We start from the raw sequence: 20,822 nt of genomic DNA on the forward strand, positions 1-20,822 counted from the left end.
GGGGCAAGAGATCTCTGTGGATGGATGAATGAAGGCTACTGTCATTACTCAAGTATAAGCAGGAAATACACAGGAGATGGAAGCAGGGTCAGGCCACCTGGAGTGAATATAGAGAGGTGGTCAGGGTAAATGCAAATGAGACTATAAAGACCAGTGCCCAGCTAGACTTAAACTTGGCTAAAGATGTCAAGCATAATAAAACGGGCATTTTCAAATTCATCAATAACAAAAGAAAAAGATAATGTGGGCTCATTATTACATGGAGACGGGACCCTGGTAAGAGGGGAAGATGAGAGGGCAGAGATACTGAGTGCCTTTGGATCAGTCTTCACTGGCAAGACCAGGCCTCGTGAATCCCTGACTGAGGAGATCAGGGTGAAGGAATGCTGGGAGGAAGACACTTTCTTAGGGAAGGAAGATTTGGTCTGAAACAACTAGACAGATCTACTCAAGTCCATGGGCCCCGATAGAATGGATCCATGAGTGATGAGAGAGCTGGTGCACACTGTAATGAGCCTGCTCATGATCACCTTTGAAATATCATGAAGATCAGGAGAGATGCTGAGGACTGGAAGAAAGTGAATGTCACCCCAGTTTTCAAAATGGGCAAGAAATAGGACCCAGGGAACTACAGGCCTGAATCCCTGGGAAGGTGATGGACTGCCTCATTCTGGAGGCCATCTCTGTCCATATGGAAGACAAGAAGATAATCAGGAGTAGTCAGCATGAGTTCACTGAAGATGATCAGGTGTTTGATTGCCTTCTACAATGAAAGAGCTACCTGGATGGATGAGGGGACAGCAGTGGGTATTGTTTGCCTCAACTTCACCAAGGCTTTCAATACCATTTCACAATGTTCTCATAGGCAAACTCAGGAGATGTGGACTTGATGAACAGCCAATGAGGGTTATAATCAGTGGCAGAGGATCTAGTTAGAGGCCTGACACTGGTGGTGTCACCCAAGGTTCAATACTGGGCCCAGTTTTCTTTAACTTATTCATCAATGGCTTGACGGGCAGATGCCTGCTCAGAAAGTTCATTGAGGGCACAGAGCTGGGAGCAGTGGCAAATACCCTGAAGTACTATGCAGCCCTTCAGAAGAACCTTAACAGGTTGGGAAGATGGACAAAGAAGAACCATCTGAAATTCAGCAAAGGCAAGTGCAGGGTCCTTGCCCTTTCCAGGGAGGAACAACCCCAGGCACCAGCGCAGCCTGGGGCTGACCTGCTGGGGATCAGCTCTGTGGAGAAGGACCTGGGGGTCCTGGTGGCCAACAAGCTGTCCATGAGCCAGCAGCGTGTCCTGGTGGCCAAGAAGGCCAGTGCTATCCTGGGGGGCATTAGGAAGAGCATTGCCAGCAGGTGGAGGGAGGTAATCCTGCCCCTCTACTGAGCCCTGGTGAGGCCTCACCTGGAGTGCTGTGTCCAGTTCTGGGCTCCTCAGGACAAGAGAGACATGGAGCTCCTGGAGGATACTGACAAAAGGATGGATCCAGGCTCTTCTCAGTAGTACCAATCAATGGAAGAAGAGGCAATGAAACAAGAGGCATAAAGTGATGCCCAGGAAGTTCCACCACGACATGAGGAAAAAGTTCTTTACTGTGCAAGTGACTATGCACTGGAACAGGTTGCCCAGAGAGGTTGTAGATTCTCCCTCATTGCAGATATTCAAGTATTTGGATGCAATCCTATGTCATGTGCTCCAGGATGACTCTGCTTGAGCAGGGGATTTGAGCCAGATGACCCACTGTGGTCCCTTACAACCTGACCCATTCTATGAGAGATTGTAAACTGTATTTTGTAGCGTCACTTATGTTAAAGGAGCAAGGTACACATAGTTTTTCTTCCACTGACCTTGATGCTCACTGTACAGGGAATCAAGAAGGAACCAAATTTCCAAAGTCTGAGATCTATTTTGATATTTTATTTTTTTTTTCCTTAAAAGTGGATCTTCGGATTTACCAGATAGTTAAAAAGGCATGTCTGATGACAGACAAGTCTTATTTATGTAGGATTCCTATGCTCATATATAGGATGAGAAGATAATTTCTCTGATTTTTAATATCAGTATTTTTCTTAGTCTTGGGGATCCAGAATTGCAGCTCTTCTTTTTGTACACTAGAAGCTATACTTTCTGTATTGAAAAATTTTCCTTTACAATATAAATTTATAGTATCTGAGTTAGTTCTTTTCTTCTGGGAAAAAAAAAAGAGATACATTATATATATATATATACACACACACACATATATTAAAAAATATATATTACATAATAATGTAAAGCTGATCTACATGTATTCTTCATATTAATTCCCCCTTTTCCTTAAAATACAGTAAAAACTCTTCTATTCTGAGGTAAGGGTTTTCAGAAGAAAACCTTATTATTACCTTATATAGGTAGGTCTTTATAGCCAATGGAAACTTGGACAAGATGATATGAAAGCAATACCAGAGAATACTGCAATGTACAGTGCTAAGTTATCTATAGAGAGAGGATTGGGAAAGGCGAGAACACAGGGAAATCCGAAAAAAATTAATGGCAACAACAGATTTTCTTTAAGGACCTGAATATTATTTAATGAGAAACACAAAGAAAATGAAAAATAACATATGTAGCAATAGGAACTGAGACAATACAATGAAAATTCTGGAAAGTGAAAGGAAAGGGCAGTTATATCACTTGTAGATCGCAGAATTATAGTTTATTAACTCTCAGACATGTCCTTCCTTATATCTTGTAACTTCCCAAGAGAAAGTGTATTACTCAGTTCTGATCCACAAGTATTAAGAAAGCAGTAAACTTCTGGTGGTATTGTTTAAAAAAATCTAGCAAAGGAACTAAGTCTTTCTTCATGTTTTTTATATTTTATGCATTTAAAAATAACTCAAATAACTGCCTACTCCCTTTTAAATTTCTTTCATGTTCAATTATGGCAACAAATGACAGCATTTATTATCTGGAATTTGCCAGTAGTCCTAAGAATTGGTTAGGATTTCATTAATTCTATTAGAGTTCATCTCCAGATGGATTAAATATCTCAGATTCTCATAGGTTTTTTATAATTTTTAAATATTTTTTTTATAAAATAGCATACTATTACTATCATAAGTAAATTGGTTGCTGTTCAGTTTTCTTTGCTGCTCATAACCCATCTAGAGTGAGTCCTACTATGTTTTTCTTTTATGCCCTCAGATGAATTATGAAACTATCTTTAGGCAAATAAAACATACATTTCATCATCAAAGAAGATATAAGTTTGGCTTTGAGATGAACATCTTGTGATCTGATGAGTGAGCTCAGAAAGTATGTCTGGGTTAACCAGCATGCACTAGTTTTAGAGATGCAAGTTTCACTATGTATTGGTACTGGCATCTTTATAATTAACTGTTGCAATCGCAAGCCACAATTTTTGGGATTGCTTTTAAAAATAGATACAGCATTTACATGCCTGCAATTTTAATTCAAGAATAAAAGTGCTCCATGTAATTTAAAATTTGGCTGCTGAAAGTCATGCAGACTATTTGTGAATTGAAATCTGCAAAGCATTTCAGTTCTCAGGAGATTGTGGTCACTTAAACCACTGGAGTTTTGTTTTCTCTTAGGATTGCATTGACTAGTCATGAGGACATTTTATGTCTTTTATTATAAACTAAAAATCTGTAGATTTGAAAGCAGAGTGTTTCTATCTAACTGCTTGTAATTATTCTCCCCAGTGTTTAAATGAACATGTTTATCTGTGCTTTTTAGATTACTTTTAAAAGAGACCTTATACTCAGGGAAGAGTTCATAATTTAAAAATAATTTTTCAATACAGGGCATAACCAAGTTGTATCTATTGTCTGGATAAAAGCAGCACTTCTAACTTTTTCCATTTATTTTTCTTGTCTTAAAAGTTATTATCTGAATTTTTATCTGAGATTTTTAATAAATAATACTAAAATTAGACAGCAATTATGTAAATTTTATATACTGTGTGACAATATGCTGCAGAACTTTTAAAAAATGGATTAATGTATCTCCTTGCATCAATTAGAGATTCTTCACTGTAAGTAAATAGGGTGAGTACTGTCTTACAGGTGGTATGCTACCTGAACAACATTCAGTTAATAACACACTTGCAAATTTTTTTTTAAAGCTGAGTGATACTTTGCAATCATAGAAGTCTAGAATATTTTCTTATTACAAAATTCCTCAAAAATGAATTTGTTAAGAGTGCCATTTTTTAGCCAGATTCTAGAAGGAAATGCGTCTGATGCCAGTAGGAAATGCAGTAAAAATATAACATTAATATCAATGTTATCCAATAAGTACATTTTTGAGAATGGTATGCATTATTACAATGCTTAATTCCAAACTGTGTATAAATTATTTTTAACCAAATATATTTGAGGAAAATATAATTATGAGGTCCACATTCTGCTGATTCAACCAAGAGAATTAAGGCAGTTTGCAATAGAACGGATAAATAATTAGTCAGAACTCAACATGAATTGTATATCAGCTAGTAGTGCCACATCACTGGCATTGCTGTTTGTCTAGGGCTGTTAAATACTTCTTATTGTAGTGAAATGTGAGCAGAAAATTGCTGGAAATATTCCTACTTGGGTTGTCAGGCCTATTTGAGTTATTGACATCTGTTGGCAGTTTTTGCACTGATTATAGAATTCAAGGTGAATCTTGTCACAGCTTCTCATATATTTAGATCTTTCACTTATTTTTCAAGAGCCAAAGGAGGATATTATTTCCTCCTACAAGGGAAGGCTGAGAGAATTGGGTTTGTTTAGCCTGGAAAAGAGACAGCTTAGGTGTGACCTAATTGCAGGCATCTGGGATCCAAAGGGAACCTACAAAAAAGATGGAGAGGGACTTTTTTTAAGAGCATTTAGTGACACGACAAGTGGGAATGGCTTCAAACAGAAAGAAAGCAGGTTTAGATTAGATATTAGGAAGGAATTCTTTATTGTGAGGTTAGTGAGTCCAGGGAAGTGGACTCTCCAGTCCTGGTAGTGTTCAAGGCCAGGCTGGATGGGTCTTTGAGCAACCTGGTCAAGTGGAAGGCTCCTTGCCCACATCCTGGGTTTTGGAACTCTATGATCTTTAACATCCCTTGCAACCAAGTCATTCTATGATTCTATATATGTCTTAAAATGAAGACATGGCTGTAAGGTAAAGTTAGCAGATATTTGAAGCCAGGAGGTTTTAATCTCCATTTAATTATATGCATTTCACATTTTGGAATAAGTTAAATGATTACTTCTCTTTTGAAGAAAGGTACAGGACTTTTTTAAGCTTTTAAGTACAAATAATGCCATTATTTCAGATTTATAACTATGCGTGTTCAATAAAAACTGCCTGTAAATTGCAAATACACATTTTAAAATTCTAATAAACATCTTACAGCATGTTTTAAGTGAGGAGTAAGGCAGTGTGTATTGCAACAATATACTGTCATCATATCAGTGGTTCTTTACTGCTTTAAAAAAAAAAAACTCAGAAAGTATGCTTAATAAACAACCTTATCATGTTGCCTTGGCAGTGATATACCATGTTTTGGCAGTAATGATCAATTCCAAATTACCCTGTTGATGGTTAACAATGAAAGAGGAACTGGAAGTGCCAGGCAAAATGAATATTCACAGAGGCAAACTGCCTCTTTCAGAATGGATTATAGTTCTATTATTTTTTTGAAAAAAAATTGTAGGATAATATATGAAAATGCAACACTGTTTCCCAGTATTGCTGGTTTGTTTCAAACCAGAGCACGTAAACAATAATTCTGCATTGAAGTGTGACCACATTCTATTTCGTGATGTTTTCTTTGGAAATTTATGTGTTTTACTAGGAGGGGATGGCAGACAGAGAATGGATTTTATGCAAAAACAAACTTCTAGTAAATTTATAAATATATTCCCTTTTTTTTTTTTTTTTAAAGAAAACAACAGAACCTTAAATTCCTCTCAGAGTGGAACAGCCTACAATTGAAGGAAAATGTAAAAATTGTTGTGGCTAGGGGGCATTCAGTGAATTTAAATTCTCACTGCTGTAGACTTTGGCCAAATAAAGTGGGATGGTAGAATTAATAATCAATAGTTGAAATACAATTATACTCAAAAATTAGAAGAGCAAGAATGATTAATTAATGGTCTTTCATTTCATCTCAAGGTGTCCAGAAACAAGAGGTGGTGTGTAAAAGGCTGGATGACAGCTCCATTGTACAAAACAATTACTGTGACCCTGACAGTAAGCCTCCAGAAAACCAAAGAGCCTGCAACACTGAGCCTTGCCCACCTGAGTAAGTCATTAATCACTTAAGATGGACATTGGTTTTGCATAGAAAGATAAGTCCTCATAATCTATAATAAATCCTGTTAACCAAATAAGATTCTCATCTAGTATTCATGTCCTGTATTATCAGAAAGGGTTTTTAGTTTCTTGTTTCTCTTAAATCATCTCTGAAAAATGCATTGAGGATCTCTGCTTGACTGAGGAACAATAGTGATGTTTGAACTACACCAAACCCTGTAAGTAAATAGATTCTTGTAAAACAGTTTCTTAGGATGTGAGTGTCTTATGCAGTGAGTAGTGCACAGAGTAGAACTGGGGATCTTTGTTAAGGCAACAATGATAAAAAAATGTTGGGGTGAGGCAACTTTACCCTAGTTATTAATATTGCATCTGAAATGTTTGCCATATTTTAAAGTATGTTATATTAACATTTGTGTTGAAGTGTTCACATGAGAAGTAACAAATATAGAAACTTCTAAGCAGACCAAACAATTTCCTGCTAATAGTTTTGTCAAACCTTTTCTCCAGCATATTCAGTGTTGTAGAGTAATGCTGTGTGCCTTTAGGATTAGGTGCTTAGATTCTGTTTCGGTTTATTTTTAAAGATAGCTGTATGCTATATATTTATAATTTAAAAAACAGCAGCTCATTTGATCAAAAATGAAGTTTGGCAAGGACATAGAGCATACCTTAATCTTACTACAAAACCTGTTTAGAAACAGTTGTGATATTTTGTACTAGAAAATAATATCAGCATGTGAACAAAAGCTTTCCTTATGCTTTGGGACAAATAAAACTTGCGGAAAAGATGGAACACATACAACAGTTTATTGATTCCCAAGCTCTGGTTAGTTTGACTTTGGTGATAACCTGTAGCTGTATTCCAACTGGGTGTGAAAATCATTAATGCTGATTGAATGCAGATACTGTACAATACTGTGATCACCTCTAAATGTCTCTTAGAAACTGCTAAATTGTGGCATGAAGGACACTGTGAGGAATAAGACAAGATTATTGTGCATTAAATCACAGCAGGTCAATGAACTTCCAACTAAAGTCAGTCTCTTCCTGGAGTATTAGCTTCTTCCCTGGTGTGGTGCCTGGTTTCAGGATGGCAGAGCACTATCTCTTACACTTCATGCCCCTGTATCAATTGGCAAAAAGCAAAGTGAAGCCATTGCACTGTTGTTACCTTTGAGTGTGAACAAGCTGTGTCAGACAGGTCTAAATTAGGTTGAAATAATTGTCCTCACATTCTATGTGTAAATATATATTTATTCTGGAAGGATATGCATTTGTCCTCTGTTTGGATAACACTGTTTGGCATGGCTCTGAGTGTAACAACTATGTGTACCTGAGAGCAGGACTTGAAAAGCAGTCATGTTTGATCGGTTCATTTTTACCAAACACATTCCAATCCCTTCCTTTGTGTGGCTTAACTATTAGCAAATTAACATTTTAAAAAGTAATGTTAACAAAGTTATTCCAAACTAGTTTAATTTTGGGAGTCTTTTTGTTGTTTTGCTTGATATGGTTTTTTGTTTTGTTTTTTTTTTTTCACTGACACTACTTAAAAAAACCCCATAAACTAACAAAACCCAGCCCACAAAGTGGGAAGCTTTTGGATTCCCCATTCTTTACAACGGGGACATTGATGAACATCTTAAAAGTCAAGACATCAATATTCAGAAAATAGGTAGAGTGTATTAATTAGCATCTACTTCAACATATCACAGCAATTCAATCCATGTTGGCCTCCATTCTAATGTTCCCCCACAGAGTGAATACTAAGTGCCAAACTAAGGAAAGGTTGTCAATTCCTGATTCTGTAAGTTATCTAGTAGAAGGCTGTTCAAATAACAGATAGTTATCCAAAGAAGTTTGACTGTTTTGACAGAAAGTTTTATCATGCAGTAAGACTTTATGTTTACTTGGACTGGCCAAATATTTCCCTTTTTAATTAGCACAATTCTACTTTTCTCATGGTGCATACCAAAAGCAATGAAAATTATACCCTTTTTAACTGAATGCCAGTTACATTATACTTGATGTCTTTGAACAGCAGAAGACTATGTTTGTTTTCAATACTTTGTTTGTTATTACAGTAACTCTTACATTTCAGATTTCAAGAAAATGCTCTTCTATTTCTATGAATTAGGAATAGTGCTGTCTTACCATACAGTATAAATATTAAAGGTACCTGAGAGCAAAGTCACTAGAGCAAATCATAATACCAATTAAAAATTAACTCTGCAGCCTCTTGAAAGCTCTGAAGAGCTTCAGATTCCCCCTCTTGTGGTGAAAGGATAAGATTTTTTGATGAAGAATCAAAAATTAACTTCCTTTTGCTGGGAAAGTAATGACAGAATATTACATAATTTTTTCAATCTCTGCATCGATCTAGTTTCATATTAGGATATATTACACATAATGTAACACAAACGAGGATAGCAGCACTTTTTTTTAGCAGCAGCTTGAGAAAATGACAGATCTTATGAGGTAGCTCCAGGCATACCACCAGGAACATCCACCGTGACTGACATGCCTGGCAATTTTGGCATTTTGGCAACAAGTGATAGCATACTTGACTTCATCCTTTTTAAGGATGACTCTGGCGAATAACTAATCAACATAAAAAATACTGAAGACCAAATGTGCTCGTCAATATGAAGAGATATTTCTATTTAATTGAGCTGCATTAGCCATTCATATGTAGAAATATATAACGTCGCAGCCAGATTAATAGCTGCTTTAAGCTCTGCAGTAGTACAAAGAAATCTAATATGATTTATAATTCTTGGTTTCTACTACCTATGCAGAAACAGAAGTTCCCTCTACTACCTATAATGCAATTCTTTAAATTTTAAAGGAGTTTGTTGAGATGATTGTTTTTATGAGATGAATTAATGTCTTAACTAGTGTTTGCTTCAGTTTAAAAAATTAGAATATTTTACATTTCAGTGTAGTCTTTTATTAAAAAGTTTACAAATGTCTCATAATCATAGGAGAATTAACTCTCAAAACACCCAATTTTGAGAAAAAAATATTTTATTGTAATGATACTAAAGAGGCAAACACCTTCGCTTTTAACTTGTGATGTAACTTTCAGCAATGGTTCCCAAACATTTCCAGTTGCAAACCATTTTCACAGAAATTATTTCAGGCAAGTCCAATACAAACCTACATAAATAGCTTCAGTTTTGTCAGGCTCAAACACTCCTTTCTAACTACTGTAGGCTAGGATGGAAATTGCTGCTCTAGAAAATACAAAGTAGTGTTATTATTGGAAGATACAATTGCAGTGAGGCATAAATTAAAATATTTAGTAAAAAGACACATAAATTTCTACTTTATTTCACCATGAATGTGTGCATTGTTAAAATTAGTTTGGTTTAGTGATTTAAGCTATTTGCATTCTTGGTTTGTGTAGCTATCAACTCTGTTTCTGAAATGTATTTAACTTAGCCTCCTAACATTTTCTATCCAGATGGTTTATAGGAGACTGGTCAGAGTGCAGTAAGACCTGTGATGGAGGAATGCGTTCACGAACAGTTCTCTGCATCAGGAAGATTGGGCCTTCTGAGGAGGAGACGCTGGATGCTGCCAACTGTTTAACACACAGGCCTGTTGAAAAAGAGCCCTGCAACAACCAGTCCTGCCCCCCACAGTGGGTTGCTCTGGACTGGTCAGAGGTAAGGAAATTTCACTGTGTTAGCTCATTGGTAATAGTGGAGGCAGGACCTCTGACCACTCAATATTAGCACTTTTTCTGTCAGAGCTTGCTAAGTGAAGGATTAATAGGAAAATTTCCCAGACGATGTTTCACCTGTGCCTCGTTGTTTTGTTTCCTGCCTCTTCTGAAAATGCCCATAACCTACAGAGTGTCACTATACCCTAAATTAGCTCCTTCTCTCCCACAGGTATCACATACTGGTTACCTAAAGTAATTTTACACTCTGTTATAATATCTAGGCTTTTATGCAGCAAGATCATGTAATGATTTTGAACAAAATAATTCTAATTTAAAGATTCAAACTCTGCTAAACTTCTGGTTGTGATAATTAATTGGGATTGTGAAAAAGTACCAGGTTTCCTTCTGGTATGGATTTTATTTGTGTAGCTTGGCAGACTGTCTTGACTGATGGTACCATTTTAATATAATAAGAAAAGTTGCTTTTTTTTTGGTCTGTTAATGGTTTCCAGAAATATAATATATTAAAATCCCTATAGTACTATAAATGTAAACATTTTTATATGTGTGTTTATATGAATTTCTGACAGAAACATGAAAAGGAAAACAAGAGTGAACTTAAAAAATGAAGAGTTGAATACTCCTCCAATTGAAACTAATGGCAAACCCTGCTAATTTTCTCTGGAATGCAAGAGATGAAGTTTTATTTTCATTTTCAAAACAATGCATATTACAAATAAAACAATTACAGAACTGTTTTATCTGGTTATGCACTTGTTGATACTCAATATAATTACATGTTTTTAAAATTTTCAGTGATTATTAACAAGAAATTATGTATCCTTTTGGTCAGAGAAACAGAAACATTTTGTAAACATACTGGTTAGATGAAGTCCTTAGGAGAATGTAAGCATGGTTTTATCAAATTGAAATGAAAACTAAGGATGTCTTTCCCATTGGAATGTAGTAATTATTAGCTAGTGCCATAAGGTTTTTCACACTTTGTGATAGTTGAGCTTTGACAGAATTCATCTACCCACTCTAAACTACTCCTTTTATATTTTTCAGGCTAATTATTTTAAAAAGCAGAAAAAATATTCTAAGGATTTGTCGGGAAGAGCCTTATCAGACAAGCACATATAACTTGCCTTCATGACTTCCACAAAGGCAATCAGAAATTATAGAAGCATTTAGTAATGGAAGATAATTTTTCCTCGTTTGGCTTATCTGGATATTTTCTTTTAATTTTCTTTGGAAGTGTACAATCTTTTTGTTAAATTTTATTGGTGTTTATTATTTTTAGTGATTCAGTATTATTGAAGGCAACCTATTTCCTTCTTTCACTTCCATTTCTGGGATTCAGTGTAGTCCATCTTGGTAGAATTTATGCTATAAGTCCAGAAAAGAGAATGTTTTTTTCTTCTGGTACCAGTAGCTGGAAGAAGATCTTTCTCAGATGGCATCTTACATATAGATTCAAGATTGTGTCTTCAATTAGTACTAGAAGGAAGATGCTCCTAAACTCAAAGTTTAGTCCTTGTTGCTTGTTTACTAACATTCTCTATAGATTATGGAACCTCACAGGCCAATTGGGTTTTGACATTTTGACACAGTCCTTTCAACATTGTCACTTTTCTGTTTGTTTTGACAGACTGATGTGATTTTTAAGCACTTAGCTGGGAAGGGGCACATACTTCTACTTCCTACTTAAAAAGTCATGCATTTTGCATGAAATACATGTGGGAGAAAGTACTCATAACACTTCTTGAAATTTGGACCAAAACTGATCAGTCATCATTATAACTTCAAAGACCTCACATAATAACTGTCATTGGGTTTTGGTCTCTCTTTATCATTAGTATTATTTGTGTAGTTCTACTGGACATCTTCTCTTACTTCCCTCTTCCATCTAGTTTTCTAGTAGGCAGTGTGCATAACATTTGGTGTTGAAGTATAGAGACATTTGAAACTGTTTATTCCGTATCAAAATTCTGAATACTGAACTACTGCAGATAAAGAGGCTGTACCTCGGTAGAAAAAGATCAAATAGGGTAGAAAAGCTTACATTTTAAAGAAAGTATAATATATCCATTTTGCATTCTGGATTATAATCTTCAAATGCAAGACTCATCTTTATGCAGCCCAGTTTAAGATCCTAAATCCGAGCGGAAATAACATTTGGAATAAACCTTTTCATTCTATATGGACTTGTTCAGGTGCCTCCCTTTTGAGATTTTCTTCTTGTTTTGAGGTATATGTAGATAGAGATACAAAATTTTACATATTTATAGGGTATATCCTTATATAATACTCTGGAACTGTTTTAAAAATTCTATAAATTATTAAAAGATGCTTCAAGATTAGGCATGAAACAACTAAGTTTGCCTCACTCAAGTAATTTTTTTTTTAATTAATCTTAGGGGTGTTTCTTTTTTCCCCAGTGATATAGTGAATTGTTTTGGATGTTTGGAAAGCCTTTGGTATGTGATCTCTTGAATATTGTTCCAGTTCCACATAATGTTGTTTCCCAAATATTGTTTTGTCTCTACATATTAAAGGCAGTTCCAGTTTTGAACAGGTTAGCATAATCTGCATGTAAAGTTTATGCTGTCAAAAACTGATTCCGATCAAATACTGCAGATATGCTTATGGGATAATGGTTAACATGCCAATAAAGGATTCTAAAACTGTGCTTACAATATCTCATGTCAAAAAAGGGGCTGATTTGGGAAAGGTCTTGAGTTTTAATTTTGTTAGCACTTGTCTCTTCCTCATTATGCAACTGTGTATGACAGTTAATGGTCAGTAGCAAAAAGGAAAGAGAATGGCAGCAGCACCATGGTAAAGGAAGATGAGGAAAAGCAGTGATCATCAGGCCTGCTTCTTTTCAAGTGGCTGTTTTGTTTTCTGCTTTCAGACTAGCACAAGAGAGATAAAAGGAGGGAAAACTGTGAAATAAGAGTTAAAATTTAAATAGGAAAAGAGAGGAAAGCATACACTGTAGGAGAGGTTATCATATTTTGATAGATCTGAATGATGTTTCTATGAAGTCTATGAAGTCAAATCCAACATTTATCTTTCCTTTTGTGTATTGATGAAAAAATGTATTCATTGTCTGTGGATAAAGTGAAGTGAATGAAGATGGTATTAAGGTGATATTAAGAACAGACTGTCTTATTTTTAATTATTGAAACACTAAAATTGGTTTCATAATAGTGTTACATGTGGCAGACCTTTCTACTTCACAGTGTTTTCTTAAGCCTGACATAAATAGTATCATTGTAGTCTAAATACAAGCAGCAAAGGAAATTTAAAACTTACAAGAGCTTGTACATAATGAAACAATCTTCAGTCAGCTTATGTGTGTTTCTAAACATTCAAAAATTATTATTACTGTATTTTGATTATAGTTGAATTGTAAGATCATAAATCATCATGTCCTGTTTTACAAATTGCATATCTGAGTTTCATTGGTGTTTTACTGAGATTATAATTATTTATTTGAATAATTTCTTTTTTTCAGTGCACACCAAAGTGTGGCCCAGGATTCAAACACCGAATTGTCCTGTGCAAAAGCAGTGATCTTCTAAAAACCTTTCCAGCTGCACAATGCCAAGATGAGAACAAGCCGCCAGTGCGCATCCGCTGTAGTTTAGGCCGATGTCCTCCTCCTCGCTGGGTTGCTGGAGACTGGGGACAGGTGAGACAGTTCATGCAAGTTTTCATTGCTGTTAGTCTCCCATATTAGCACCCTGTAGCCTAAGATGTCTCTGGAGATAGATAAGAGATGGTTCCTATGGCTGAGGGAAACAAAAAGATTCTCCCCTTTTGTGTCAGATTGAAACATGATTCTTTGTGATGATTGTCTGAGCAATCTAGTTTCTACTGAATGAGTTTCTATATGCACTTTAAAGAAAAAAACATTTTTACTTTTTTAAAGAGTATTTTGGAGCTCCAACAGTGATGCAGGATATACTATTTTTAAAACACGCTTAACTTCCTTGAGAAACATAATGGAAATATAAAGTCAATTCCTATTGTAGTAGCAGATAGGTGTGTCTATCTATCTCTGAAAAAAAACACATTTTGAGATCAATATAATTTTTTACATAAGAGATTGAATTATCATACAGGGAGCTAAATTACTCCTGGACAGGCTGAATAATGTGCCATTATGCCGTGCTTCAAAATATGACTTACTAAGTTTCCTTCTTTCTTTATGTTTTTGCATCTCATTAGTGATCCATGGCCTGCTCTTAGAATATTAAATTAATGAAAACTTTTCTGTTTGTGGAGCAATTTTCCTCTAATGCATTTTATTTAATTAACCAGTGGAAAATCATTTGCAATATTACAGTCTAGTTGGCTTTTTTGTCATGGTGATTCTTCAGATCCACTTTTATATTTAACTAATATTGTACTAAAATTGTAACTACTTAGTTACAGAAATTAAAAATGTTTTCAAACAGCAAAGTCTTTTTGTTTGAAAGACATCTACTTTTCCCTTAAAAAAAGTCCTGTAGCAGATTTGGATTCTTGTTTTCTTTGGTTTTTTTCTTCTCTATTCTAAAGTGTCAGTATGATATATGAAATAGAGTAAATTATATTCTGATATCTCAAATCTGAACTGTTCAGGGAGTCAATATTGCATTGCAATTTCTTTCTTTGAGAGACGAGTGCTCACATGCGTTGAAAAAATTGTGGAATATTTTATGATAATTCTTTTCTCTATTAATCAAACATCTTCCGATGCCTGTCTTCTTTAAAATTTGTGGATATGAAGTGTTTCTGATTGCTTCCTGTTGCTTTTTTATATATTTAAAAATTAGACACAGGGTTTAAAATTTTTTTTCTCCTTCATTAGTGTTCTGCACAGTGTGGTCTTGGGCAACAGATGAGAACAGTACAGTGCCTGTCATATACTGGACAAGCATCCAGTGAGTGTCCAGAAACTCTCAGACCTCCATCAATGCAGCAGTGTGAAAGTAAATGTGACAGTACTCCCATTTCCAACACAGAGGGTAAGTCTACCATCTTAATATAATTTATTCTGAAAAGAGTAAAGTGTAGTCAGTATTGCTGCATTAGTAAAAGTCTATATGACATCATCTCTCAGGCTGTGAATGACTTTTTAAAAATTATTTTCTGCTTAGTCATTGTAGCTCAATGGTAAAGTCAATGAAAACATAAATACACATTGGTTGTTTAAAAAAATGTCCTTAAAATATATATAGCCTAAGTCATAGACAAAATACTATTGTTTGTGTCATTGATTTTCTAATCTCTTCATGAGTTCAATGGAAATGTTCATAATTGCAGGGGGAGCATCATACACTTTTCATCCACTGACCTACCTGCCTAATCAGTGTTAAACACAACAATGTAGTAGCAAAAAATAGTGTTCATTGGAAGACCGGGACCATAGATTTCATGCTACGTGGTTCTTGTAAGAACAAGTCTGTTGTTACACTTTGACATCCTTTCAGCTTCTTCTAACTTTTTTTTTTTTTAAATATATTATTTATAATACCTGTTCAAAATAATTATAGTATTTTTTGCACTATACAGTCCAATTTAATCAGACTATTAACTCACTTCATCAGAATATATTTTTGGTAGCAAATATATGAGATAATATTGTGAAAATAAGCTTATTCACATTTATTAAATACTTTGGATCTGAACATGTAAATGGTCTAGACCAAACTATTATGAAATGCTGACTTCAAAGTAGATTTGGAGTTCTAGGCAGTAAAAAACGTTTGCTCATTGATTATAAAATTTAGAATAGTTGCTCATGAGATAAGTATAATTCATTTTGTGTGGAAGAAGAAAAGGAATAGAAAATTCTCCAAACTATCAAGAGATTACACAGCAAAAGCAGTTGTTCTAAAACACTTATTCCCAAAATTTTTATATTCCCTAAATTTTGAGTACCTGACTGCAATGTTGCTAGCACTGCTGCTTTTAACATAACTCATCTCTGTGCAGTATATAATTGAGTACTTTTTACACAAAATCTCCTACTACATTGGAGTTTAATGTCCTATTTATGTGGAACAAATGCTCCGATTTAAATTTTTTTAAAGGCAAGTTTTTCCTGCAGTCTCTCAGATTTGGTGGTCATTCAATGTCTACTCTATCCATCAATGTCCATGCCATAGATTCAAAATTGTTATAAAAGTCTGGCAAATAGAGATGTCTGTGATGAAATGGGAGCATACTAAAAAGCTCCCAGAAATACACTTATGCTTCAATGTATGAACACTGTAATTCACTATTTTTAGTAAAGTTTGCATTATTTCTGTTTAGCGCTCTCAAGAAATCTTTAAGTGATAATTATCAATCTAGGAAATTTTCTGCCTTTTAAGTCTCACAGGCTACATGTTATTTTATATCCAGACACAGATGTTGATTTCAGTCCAAAGTAAGGAAGGTAATAAATTACTTATAAGTGGACATGATTCAGTCCCAGTCTCCTCTTAATTTCTAGATGACAAGGTCATATTGTTATTTATAGTAATTACACGAATAATTCTTCAGTATTATCAGAAAATATGCTAATCTCTTATAGAAAAATGCAACTGGGGGTTTTCTGTGTGTGATCTCTGTACACTGGGTGGCCACAGTAGAACTGTGCAGGCTAGCTATGTACAGGGAGTCTGTTGGTAATTGTGTTTTTAGGGACCCACACCTTCATTTGAAAATTTTTGGGGTCCACAAATAGAAAATATTGAAAAACACTTATACTGTATTCCAGATGGTTGTCAGTTCTTTGGCCTGCACTCTGGGCCAGGTGCAAGCCAGCTCCTTACTGACAGCCATCCAGGCTCATTAGCACAGTTAGGAAGAATCACAGGGAAAAAGATATAGGACAGTATCTTATGAAGGATATAGTTCCCAACACATTGCCACTTAGCATCCCATTTTTGTTTATGTCTCACACTGGAGATATTTATCTCAAAACACTTAACAGTTTAATATTCTTAGATAATTTCAGAAGAATTTTGCTGCAATCTGTGAAAGACTAAGGTTGCCCTATCCCAAAATTAGGCAAAAATTCTATCTTCAAGGTATTTTTTCAATACTTTTACAAGTATTTCTTATACATATATTCTAATTTATTAATTTTTTACAGCTGCTGTTAAATAGTGAATAGGAGAAGTACAAACAGGATTTGCAGAATAATGAGCAGGTTTGACACATTTTCTGCTTTAAAAAAGTCCTCTTAGACACAAGAGGAGCTGACATCTCTTAGTTCAGTAAAGTGTCAGCCTTTAAACAGTGAGGCTTATCTTTTTCACCATCCTGGAGATGATGAAAATATTTCAAGAGTGAATTAATCCTAAAGAGCACAACTATTTTTGGAAAAGTAGTATTTTCTGTGAAAAATTTTTGGAGCTATGATATTATGTCATGAATATATTTGTGAGTGGGACATGCCGTGCCTCTGTGCTCGCTTCTGTCACTCTGCAGGTACAGTGGGATGTGATCTATCAGTATTTGGGTTTCAAGGAAGGAGTCAGGTCTCCCAGAGAGAGGGTTTCTCCACTTCAGCATGCATGTGTGTAGCAGAGCATACCTGCCCACACACAGGGTCTTTGTCCATGTGCTACCTTGTAGCAAGCACTGCCTCGTGCTTTGGGCTCCACTGTGGGGCAAAATCAACTTCAGCAGCAATGTGCTGATTTGCAGCAGGGTCAGATTATCAGGGGGGCTCTCTTCCTGTTTCAAACCCCAGCAAACCCAATTCCCTTTGTTTGCTAAATGCCTGTGCTCACAGACTATGGAACCTGTTCAACAATTTCTTAGCAATTTAATTTTGTTACCCAAAGATAAAATCATACAGGGTTTTGAGGAAGCTTGAGCCACTCTACAGTATAATGATCATGTTGGTGAAACTTGGAAAATTTTTCTTCGGGAAAGTACGGGTTGTTTGCATAGAACAAGAATCAAAATTTTGGGGATACAGAAATACTAAAAGAAAGTTGCATTGAATCTTGTCATATTTTACATGTGCTTTAGCTCTGGAGTTTTCAAACTTTTCATTGGTGATTTATAGTATTGTAGATGTGGTTTTGATGGGCTGCCACTGATGAAGCTAATGTTGCATTTTCTGCTGGAAGTGAACTACCACTATCATCACTATCCATCAACTACAACTATCATCTACCACTCCACCTGAAATCTATTCAGAATTATTCTATTTTCTTAAATACATATATGTCTGCTGAATCTAGACTGCTAAAACCCATCTAAAAGTTTACCTGAAAAACTGTTTTGTCTATTTTTATGTCATTTCAGTTTTTCTTATATTTCATGATACATCTTTGCAATTTCTTTAGCTGGAGGCATAGTGACATTTTGTGGTTTTTTAATGTAAAATTATAGTTAATATCATAATATCACCTGATCTAGCCACAAAGTTCAGCAAGGCAGAGCTTGTGCATGTAGCTTACTGTAACTTATTAACACTTGTTACTAGAAACAAAAGGAACTCTGCTAGATCTTCGCCATTCAACCACAGTCCTATGAAGAACAGGCTACTTCATCTGCCACCATTATCTATTTCAAAACTGGATAGAGAAGCATGTTAAACACCAATTTTTCATTGTACTTTAACTTAGATATCTGATTTTTTTCTCTTTAATGTTCTTAATTATTAGAGTGCAAAGATGTGAACAAAGTGGCATATTGCCCACTGGTGCTGAAGTTCAAGTTCTGCAGTCGAGCATACTTCAGACAGATGTGCTGCAAGACCTGCCAAGGACACTGACCCACAGGAAGCAGAAGAATGTGCCTTGTTTTTATCATTGTGGAAGAGTGTCCATCGAAGAGAGCCACACAGCGGAACAAGATTGATGTCCTTGCAAATGCATTACCCTGTGGAAAACATAACCACTGGTCAGCCCCAGCTGACAGCATTTCAATATTATTTTAACTTCTGTGAAGTGGGATTTATTAATCCAAAGTGCTGGACACAGTATGAGGGGATCCCAAATTTGAAAGATTCACACAACACATATAGAATAGCTTACTGTGGAACATTTGTGTTCTTTTGACTAAATCCAATAGTCTGTTTACATCCATGGACCATTAAAATAACTTTTATTATGGACTTAGCAATGACACTGAATCCATTTCTATTTAAAACTGTTTAAAATGTAGTTCTTATGAGTTGGTTTACTATGGAAGTAAAGAAGAGTCAAAAAAAAAGTTAATTCATAGCTTAAAAATCTTAACTATTTTATCTCTTGATACAACACCACAATTTAAATTATAAAATGAGCTTGGAAATGTTATTTAAGGAGCAGAAATTTTTTAGAAAAAAAAGTATTTTTCCTTCATTCCACCTATTTCCCTTTGGAGTAATCCATATTTCCTGAACACTGCTGTGAGCCATATATAAAGCTATACTAAATAGAACAACCATGAGGGACTTAGTTTTAAGAGGTGCAACAGTTATTGCAGTGGTGCATGAAATACAAGTGTGCTATGAAACAAAATGAAATCTTCACTGCAGGTTTATAGCCATCTTACCATTGTACAAGTGAAACAGAACTCCACTGAAAGGAACATATTTCAGTATCATGGGGGAGGCAGACCCCAGCAGTGGTGAAGACTGGATTGCCAGTTCCTTCACTACTACCATAAAGGTTGTTTAGGACTTACACTTTGACTCCAGCGACAAAGAAGAAACAACTTTGTGGGCTTCTAGATCTGGTTTATGTGTTAGCTTTGATCCTCCAAAACTGAGGAATTTGAATGCAAATGATAAGCCTACTGTGTAATAGCAACAATCCTTTGCAAAGCTGAAAGTTAAAATAGATTCCAGATGTTCCCTCCTTTTTTTACCATAGCAGAGGTATTGTTTATGAGAAGGAGTATGTGAATGTTCTATTCAGGAGACCGCATCTGAGTGGCAAGGATTGCAACCAAAGAATAAGTGACTCACGGAGGTATCTAGGTTCTGTTCAAATGAGAAATCAAAAGTGTGTTTGAGCCAAGAGGCCTGTGCCTGGAATAAGGCACACGGGAAAAGGGATGGCTGTTCTTCTGGCCACCTTCACCTAAATGGCCAGGTACCTATTTGAAGCTGGACCATATTTAAGCAAGGGGCAGCTTTCAGCATGAGACTGGAACAAAGTCATGCCTGTAAATTAGAAGCTAGATGCCTTAACTATTCACCGCCATACTCCACTTATTCATATTACCCTATTTTTAATATTCAGGAAATACTTAGCATTTTTAAAAGTGAAACCAAACTTCTTAGGCAAGTCACAATCGGGAATATAACATTAAAAAGTTAATTGTCATGCTCCTCTTCCCCCTCACTTTTCAGTAACAGTCTCAACAAGGAGATGAGGAAAGTAGGTATTTCTTTATAATAATATATTGTACTTGAACATTTGAATTTTGCAACAGGTACTTCATGAATGTGATTGTGTGTCCAACCATGACTCCTTTGTTATAAAGCAGTTAAAATTATGTGAACAATAACGTGTTACAAATTCTAACTCAAATAGCACTTTTTAAAAGAAGATAATCTTTTCAGTGAAAAATTATTTCAAAATATGATATTGAAGTGTACCAATGTATTTTGCCAATAACAATCCACATATGTTGCACGCTACTTACTAATGTGAATTAACATGGAACAACAGATACTGTTATGAGGACTCATACTATGAAATTCCCCCAACATATTGACAATCTGTCAAGGGGTTTTGTGTAACCCCATGTCTGTACTTATGACCATCAAATTCCTGTCATCTGCTACCTCTTGCCAGTATTTCCACTTCTGTACACTTGTGACCAGTGGAATTAATTTTAATTTGGCTTGCAT

The 20,822-nt window shown here is 35.4% G+C and overlaps 1 protein-coding gene across 2 annotated transcripts in view; it reads left to right on the plus strand.

Moving 5' to 3' along the window:
* ADAMTS6 (ADAM metallopeptidase with thrombospondin type 1 motif 6) overlaps positions 1–18,859 on the plus strand; it is a 133,212-nt gene extending 114,353 nt beyond the window's left edge. For both annotated transcript variants that reach the window (XM_054003727.1, XM_054003728.1), the window contains exons 20-24: positions 6,163–6,292; positions 9,773–9,977; positions 13,500–13,676; positions 14,841–14,997; positions 18,643–18,859. In XM_054003727.1, coding sequence (XP_053859702.1) covers positions 6,163–6,292; positions 9,773–9,977; positions 13,500–13,676; positions 14,841–14,997; positions 18,643–18,752 — 779 coding nt within the window. In that variant the 3' untranslated portion in view covers positions 18,753–18,859. The remainder of the gene's footprint in view (positions 1–6,162; positions 6,293–9,772; positions 9,978–13,499; positions 13,677–14,840; positions 14,998–18,642) is intronic.
* The last annotated feature ends 1,963 nt before the right edge of the window (positions 18,860–20,822 follow it).

This window comes from Vidua macroura, chromosome Z (genome assembly GCF_024509145.1).
Source record: "Vidua macroura isolate BioBank_ID:100142 chromosome Z, ASM2450914v1, whole genome shotgun sequence".
Taxonomy (NCBI): Eukaryota; Metazoa; Chordata; class Aves; order Passeriformes; family Viduidae; genus Vidua; species Vidua macroura.